The sequence below is a fragment of the Aspergillus nomiae genome (genome assembly GCF_001204775.2).
Source record: "Aspergillus nomiae NRRL 13137 chromosome Unknown contig00037, whole genome shotgun sequence".
NCBI classification, from domain to species: Eukaryota; Fungi; Ascomycota; class Eurotiomycetes; order Eurotiales; family Aspergillaceae; genus Aspergillus; species Aspergillus nomiae.
In genome coordinates, this window is record NW_015378092.1 from 130,144 (window position 1) to 138,546 (window position 8,403).

The 8,403-nt window shown below is 46.5% G+C and overlaps 2 protein-coding genes across 2 annotated transcripts; both read left to right on the forward strand.

The window, feature by feature from the left end:
* Window positions 1–2,076: 2,076 nt before the first annotated feature.
* Window positions 2,077–4,713, forward strand: ANOM_003010 (ferric reductase family protein; the record flags this gene model as incomplete). Its single annotated transcript, XM_015548267.1, has 8 exons — window positions 2,077–2,514; window positions 2,570–2,610; window positions 2,665–2,985; window positions 3,036–3,265; window positions 3,321–3,376; window positions 3,427–3,548; window positions 3,607–4,264; window positions 4,318–4,713. 8 exons carry the CDS (start codon window positions 2,077–2,079, stop codon window positions 4,711–4,713), a joined length of 2,262 nt encoding a protein of 753 aa, XP_015410044.1.
* A 3,024-nt stretch (window positions 4,714–7,737) lies between these two features.
* ANOM_003011 (ankyrin repeat domain-containing protein) lies at window positions 7,738–8,205 on the forward strand (the record flags this gene model as incomplete). The annotated part of the gene is made up of 1 exon (XM_015548268.1): window positions 7,738–8,205. One exon carries the CDS (start codon window positions 7,738–7,740, stop codon window positions 8,203–8,205), a length of 468 nt encoding a protein of 155 aa, XP_015410043.1.
* Between the last annotated feature and the right edge of the window lie 198 nt (window positions 8,206–8,403).

The window sequence follows — 8,403 nt, forward strand, 5'->3', positions numbered from 1 at the left end:
TGATTTGAGGCACATGAAGCCAGGGCTATCAACATGAAACTAAGGAGAGACGCCCAATTTCCAACCAAACAGATGTCTGCCAGGAGTTTCCCTTTATTTCTTGTTCCTATTCTTTAATACAAAAAGAAAAGAAAAGAAAAGAAGTAGCCTTTCATTGACACAAAGCGATGCCATTGACACCCTCAATCCTCGTTCTCTGACTCAATATGTATGTGCAGCAGCTGAGATTCTCGTTGCCCTGCCCTGAACACCTCTTGCATGAAACTTTCGTTGAGGGCCGACATTTTGAGGTTCGCATAATTGATTGATTCCGATGCCCTACGAAAAAGATTTCCTTCTTTGTTAATTCTTACCAGAATAAAACGAGACCCTTTTTAACCTTTCTTCTACCGGAAACGGAAGGTTTTGATACTCCGGTAAACTTTTGTATAGGCTTGGGCTCAGTTACTGAGTCTATTAGCGTTCTTTGGATGATCTTCCTGCCGATTATAATCTCTACCTTTGGAACTGTACTAGAAAGGTATAACTTTTCTGATTATCGAATAAACAGTATTTAATACAGGATCTCCTTGGTCTCAGCGCTGAACTTAATAAAGATTTATAGCATCTATTGCGTGGGTAACTCGGAATCCTTCTGAGTGTAAGTTGAATATTATATAAACTATTAATACAGCTGATTTTATTCATGACTGTAATGAAAGTTAGATAATAATTATAAAGGCACGTCTGACCGTCTTTGGTATAGTAATTCTTGCCTTTGAATGATATATTGTAAGACCACCAAGTCAGGACTATCCCATACTTATAAGAGTATACATCTCGGAGGCGTGGTTTAATATAACTTAACAGAGAATATAAAAGGATCCTAGATCGTGATACTATATCTTGACAATCATTTGTTGAGACCACAGACGGATATTCTCTGAGTCCTGGCTGCACAAAGCCACCTGCTGGGAAGAATCTGAGAGATGCACCAATATCTACAACTCCTGCTCCTTTTTTATGCCACTATTATCTAGTACCGCCTTACATAGTATATCCTGGGAAAGGTAGATATCGGGAATCGTAATGGTTATAGTAGTATCTATTATTTTGTTAGTATATTCTATCAGTCTCAGACTCGCCATGGACCATCATAGCCAGCCAAATGTTCCTGAGACGGGGGTTATGATCCAGAAATGCGCGTGTATTTATTTGCTCTGTTTCTGAGTATATACTCCGAAGTGGTGGCGATTAGGGTGGGTGCAATCTGGTAAGTTGGTGACGGCTGGAAAACGCATCGCCAGCCTGGAGCATACGTCACCTGCAGTGGACATCATCCTGTACACCGGAGTGACCACTTCCTTCCGGGCATTGGGATTTGTGACACGAAAGCTGGGGCTTTTTCATCAAGTTCTGCAGACGCAGACTATCCTAGATTGAATGGATAGGGCAAGTGCGCATGAATGACTCGGGTTTCTCCTCCGAAAGTAGGCGTTTTTGATTACTGAAATTTCACTTTTTATTCTATACGCCATGCAATGTGCCAAGAAAGATCCTTTCATATTTAAGGATATAATATACTCCACGAACCTCGCAATGAGGAGTCTTTACCCTTGCATTAGTGCTTCAATGCCTGGAGTAGCCATTAATTCCGGTGTGGCCTGATGTGTCAGGTATCTGCATGCGTTCCGCTTTACCGAGCATCTCGACCAATCGGCACACACAACTGCTATCAGATGGAGGATCAGATTAGATAAAGCGGTCAAGGGGTCACCAGATCCGATGATGAAAGAAAGGGCCATCAGATAATGCCGCTACATCGCCATCAGTCTTAAGGTCGCTAAAGCGAGATCCTGGATTGACTCATTTTGGTAATCAAGCGTATCTTGACACATCCCGATCTCCCCATGTTCTCTGCTCCTCGTACTCCCCATTCAAGCCGACTCATACATTTTCTCCTGTGGGTCCAAAAATCCCTTCGTATGGCTTGGCTGGCCAGATCACGCTAGGAGGATCAGTCATATGCCCCGCTACTTTTAACGTCTCTTTTTGTGATCCTCCCTCTCTTGCGCATTTCGTATCTCTAACATAGCCATGCTACTCCAAGTCTGGGTGTTGTTGGTACTACATACGGCGTTCACCTACAGCAAGGTCTCCCCTGTCAACGAGCGCTGTGTGACGGCGGTGTACACAGCGTGTGGATATATTCCGTTTGCCACATCCCCTGAAGCCGCACGAGGATTCTGGGGATCACGATGTCAAAATCCCTGGACGGTTACCTCCATCTACGCTGCCGCTGATGTATACTGCGATGCATCTGAGCGAACGGCAGGTTTCGCCCAGCTCCAATCCTCCTGTCTACAGTTCGGCCATGTTGATCTGATACCACGAGACGCTCTGGCCACCAATTTGACCGAGGATGCTATCAATCAAATGAGGAGAGTTGACTATGGTGAAATTCCTCGGTCGGGGCCAGTTGATTACCCGGTTCTTCTCTCGGCATCGTTTTATCATCGCACATTCCGAACAATCGTAGGTTTCTCGGCAGCAACGTCGCGGATCTCGAACTAATACCACAGCTTGACAGGATACTTGGGAATTTGAAGTCTGGACTCATTCTGCCTATGGGTAGGAATAATCCTCTCGTCCGAATCCCCACCGTAGCTAACTGAACATCAACAGCCTTGCCGGATATCTCTTCTGGGCAGTCATTCTCTCAATCGGAGTCTTTCACCGATTAATTCAGCATATATTACTGTCGAAGCGCATTCGCGTAAATGGCAACCGATCCGTACTCTCACGCACCCTATATACACCCTTTATCACTATATACCACTGGATACAGACCTATATCATTACTTCCAGTCCTTTGCCATCGAGAGGTCGATATCTACTCTGGTGGACATTTCCCACTCGCATAGAAGCAATCCTTGTTGTTCTTTTTTGGGTACTCAGCGCGGTCCTATCCTCTGTGAGCTACCGGCTCTTTCCCGAGAATATATAGTGCGTTGACCAGAATATTCTGCTCGAGGTCATACTAACAGTTGATGAAGCTGGCCTCAAATCTCCGCCCAGCTTCTGCGCTATATCGCGGACCGCACCGGAATCCTTTCATTCGCCAATATTCCTCTCATCTGGCTTTTTGCAGGTCGCAATAATGTCTTCATCTGGGCGACGGGTTGGAGCTTCGCCACGTTCAACCTGTTTCACCGGCATATTGCCTGGATCGCAACCATTCAGGCGGTAGTCCACACGCTACTTTATGTGGTATTGTTTATGCAAAGTAAGTCATCGGTTATGACAATGTTTTGCTTCATTTACTAAAATCATGGGTATAGATGGTAATCCGTGGAAGAAGCTTGTTCGGAAACCGTACCTCATCTGGGGAACAATAGTAGGTGCATCGTTGCAAAGACCCGGATCACGAAACTAATGTTGACGTAGGGCATGGTTGCAATGATCTTATTATGCCCCTTCGCCATCGACTGGTTCCGCCGAAGGACCTACGAGACATTCCTCGTTTTACATATTCTCTTCTCGGTCGCGGCGTTAGTCGGTTGCTTCTAGTATGTCATTCTGCTTTCCGTTGCCCCCATTGCTCATCCTGACAAATGCGTGTGGCAGCCATACTATCATTTTTGAAGACTATGAGTACTGGATATGGCTATGGCCTGCTGTCGGCTTTTGGGCCGCGGACAGACTGCTACGCGTGGTCCGACTCGTCTACTATAACCTCCATGTTCGCACCAATGTTGGCAAAAGCATCCAGTACACGCGCAGCTCAGCAACCTATGACGAGGCCTCCGATGTCATTCGACTCGAGGTCATTCCAGGATCCAGCCGACTCCAACCTACGCCGGGGCAATACTATTATCTTTACCAGCCATTCCGGCTTACGGGCTGGGAAAACCATCCGTTTACTCTCGGGGCATGGTCATACGAAACAGGACTTCCCACATCACAAAAATCGATGCCTTCACTGGCGAAGGGAGATGACACCGTAGACGTGACGCGGGTCCCTCTACTCTCGGATAGCTCGTCCGGCTCACGAACTCCCCCAGAAGATATACCATCGCTCGATAAGTCCCAGAGACAGCGACTAGTCTTCTGGATCAGACCTTTTGACGGCTGGACGCGCCATCTCCGACAACAGTGCATAAAATCTCACGGTCGGACTTTGGATACAACGATCCTTTTGGAAGGCCCCTATGGAGAACAGTTCCCCCTGTGGGAATACGAATCAATCCTATTAATCGCAGGCGGAACAGGCATCGCCGCAGCGGTACCGTATATCCAAGACCATCTGACAAGGTGTACCACCGATGAAGTGGAAAGTCCGACGCGCATCCGAAATATTCACCTGGTCTGGACGAGTCGACAGGAGGCATTCGTCCGAGAAGTTGCCACTCGAGAGCTAAGTTCAGCCTCGCTCGAGATGATTTCCGGGCGTCATTTTATGTGACCTCAGCCACTGCAGCAGGTGGCTTGGACGAATGCTCAACGCTGTGCGAAGAGCTTTCGGGGAAGGCTATCGAGGTTGGTCATGGACGACCCGATCTGCAAGCCCTTGTTCTAGGCCACGCTCATGAAGCGCAACTCAGTGATTGCTCGGCTGCAGTCTTGATGTGCGGTCCCCCTGCTATGGCTGACGAAGTTAGAACTGCGGTGTACCAAACAATGCGGCAAGGCTATCAAGGGGTCCGGTACATTGAGGAATCTTTTAGCTGGTAACGTATTTTTTTAAGCTCGTCTAGGATTGATGTCGTACATCATACATATTTCATGGTTCATGTTGTCTTTTCACTGGAGTTGGGGGTTGAGATTTTGCAGTTTAGATATTAGTACACGGTAGAATTGCAGCGCACGTGGTTTCCAGACATTTTTGGAGAAATTTGCCAAAATAGAAAAAAGAAATTCGAATACCGTAAATAAATAAAATTAAACAAATGTCTTCGGCTTTTGGGTTTTCAATGCAGCCTTCTCACACGCAGGAACCACCGCTCGATAGCCGATATGCAAGGGGTAGTTCGCCCATGTCCCTCACTTCCCCCAACCTGTTTTTAGTTTTCTTTTTCTTTTTTTCCCACGCCCCAAGATCCGGCTTTTTCCAATAGACTTCACTGTGGTAACCGAAAGCGTGAGGTTCACTTCTTCTCCTGTAATGCTCAAGCCTATAATGCTGCTGCAGGAGAGAACGTTGAAGCGATCGAACCACCTGGATACGACACAACACATCAACAGTCCCGAACGGTATTTTGCTCACTTGGAACAGCCCAAGCGATCGACTGCCTAATTGCCTTTTGAGGGCAGTGGACCTTTGAGTGGTGACTACGGAAAGTTGCAGGAAATTGGGCGGACCAAACTACCACCAGTAAGGCTTCAGCAAAACCTTCGTGTGGGGATTCTAGGCCGGTAATGCAGAGACCATCCTGATTTATGGCGTTTCTGCTGTTGGGGGCTGGGTCTGAGCGTTGCTGTTTGGGGATTGAGGTTTCTGATACATCTTCTGGTAGTTTAGGGCTGTGGCTTGATCACCTGATGAGATGTATCTTTGATCGAGAGTATTGGTTTCCGGACTCATTACACATTGGAGGATCCTGTGCTAGAATTGATATATTCTTGAAGAGGCAGTAGCGGTGAGGCCCTTGTTGCCATAGTCTATTTCGCCGTCCTCTTAGGTTAAGTATTTCTGCATAGTGGGCGAGAATAGTGTGTTATCATACTACATCTTGCCATTTTCGATATTTCTCCCTAGCTATGCGCTGCATAGGGGCTACATCTATTATTGTTAGACATGTCATATGTCACTTGGAATACCAGGTTCGCAAAAGTTTTATCCTTTTCTGAACTCCTGCCCCTTATGTCCAAGGCAGCTCAGGTGACCACGGTCTTCCAAATTCGAGTGTCTTAAATTTCGTTAGTATACGGATTTTAGCATCAAAAGCAGCGTAGACATCCACACTGTTCTCAGAGACCTGGGGTGGGCACGGCAACTCTTCCGGCTATTCGGAAGACGGGTCATGTCTTCGCGGTCACCTATACGGGATGATCTCTACTGATCGGGTATACGGATCATATACCCTTATTCTATGGCGTGTATAGATTATGCTAGATAAGATGTACCTTGGACGTTAGCTGTTGTGATAGCACCCTGTTGGGAAGGTAACTTGCGGATCGTACTCCGGCGTGACGATCAGCCAGAGCCTATGAAGAAACTGAAGATGGAATGAAAGTGCTCTGTTATGTTAGAAAGTATTATATCCCCATGGATGCGGCCATACTATGTATAATAAACTGTTTGTATCTGAGGGTAGCCTGCATGTTTCGTTGAGTGAGCGTTTGATGTTGGTTGAGTATATATATAGCTGGTTCTCATATATATATTTCGGTAGTACGTGGGTGTCTATCAACTTACAATCCTGTCTAGATGCCAGTGTGATATACTCCGCATTCCAGTTTACAATAGCTGCATTTGGCGGGGACATAGATCCATGGTTTGAAGAAGTAACTGCTATACTAATAGGACCTTCATATCCGAGCAAACAAAGATAAGACTGTCCAAATGTGCCAGAGATAAGATGTCATGTTGTGTGAGCGCCGGGGGGGAGGTTTTACAGAAAGATCGAATATATATATCTCCTCCATACTACCAGTGCATACAACATGGTCATTGTCTATAGTGTAAGTAGAATCTCACCTCTATTCGACGGATTTACAAGAATAGCCAAAAACATACGGAAGTTATTGTATAGTCAGTGGTCACCTTAATGCCCACACCCAATGGGAACAATCAGCCTTGGTGTACGGTATTTCTTCCGGGGATGCTAATTTTAGGCAACATTGATGCAAGCGCTTAGAACGATGAATGAAGCTACGGCAGGATATTGGGCACAGCATCACATAAGAGTAAGGTGTACCTAACGATAAACTATATCTTGTAACCTTGCCGGCCATCAGGTTCACTCTTTCAGAAGGGCCGTGCACATACGGGCCCTCGTTTAGCCGGAGAAAGCTGAAATGTACATACATACATACAATTTGTGTCGGATTATCAAGAAGTGAAATAGCTATACCTGTCCAAGACAAACAGCTCTTTATTTGTATTCCTACAGTTATATTCCCAGTTTGTTACACTCGCCATCCGATCCACGATCCAAGGTAAAAGGTTTTCAACCCCACAAAATGACGAAAATTCAGGAATTTAAAATCAGACGATACTCCACAAATATCTGAGTTCGGTCGTCGTCCCTAATGACCTTCACTGTTCCTTGGCCGGGGAGACTCCGATTTCCGGGAACTTGATATGTGCTGATGACCGGGTCGAGTCCCATTTCTTGAAGCGATGAGGACATAATCCGCACTTGATCGGGCAGCGCTATAGCTCCCTCGAAGCAAGCACAAATGACAGCCGTATCCGCGGAGGGAAATTGACTTCTGTGGTGTTGGTACAGATCATCCACTCTCCCCATCATTCTACGAGCGTTGATATCGCCGGCAAACGGGTCTAGTGAGTCTGGGAATGGCTGGGGTGGGATATGGGCGAGAATAGCGCCATGTGCTGATACTATGAGAACGACAGAGCATGATCCGAGGCATTGGAAGCCATAAAGGTGAAAGGGAAGGATACTCTGAAAGCCTTCCTTGAATACGGGTGGGATATCAACCAGCCGTTGGGCGAGCTTAAACCCCCCGTACTTGGGTGAGACTCGTCATCCTTATATCTTCAAAGTTTCGCTGGGGATGACATTATAACACATGCTCAGTTATGCCATTTCAGATGAAGAAATGACAGCTTGGCTCCTTGATCATGGAGCTGATCCGAATCGACGGTGTTTTATTGACCTCACGCCACTCTCCCTTGCTGTTGAAAGCGCCCCTATCTCTGTCATCCATTTCATGCTCAGTCGGGGCGGAAATGTTCAACAGGGCCAGTTACTCCATCATGCAGTTGAACGGCCAACGGACACCATCGAAGTGTTAGGGCTTCTTATCGAAAAAGGGGCACCTATCAATTCAGCTATGTACGATGACTATCCGTCTTGGGCGCTATTATTTTTTACGGGTGTTGGAACACCGCTGCACAAGGCCGCCGAGCTCGGTAAAGTAGATGTAGTTCGCTACTTGATCAGCCAAGGAGCCGACCAGAGTATCAATGATGCAAATGGTCGTACAGCTATCGAGTGTGCACGAAGGTCGATCAAGGAGAAGTCGTCGAGGCATTAGAGAAGGCGAAGTAGCCCGTCTGTTCTGTATGCGTGGTACGTTCTTTTGTGTATCGGTCTTGGATGATCTGGTCTATCAATACGAAAGTGTGTTCCCCTTTGGCGTCAACCTGCCGCGATGCAGAAATTTCGGTAAAGAAAGATGCTCCAAGGCGATATAGGAGCTCTAGTTTAGCCAAACATAAAAAATACAAAAACA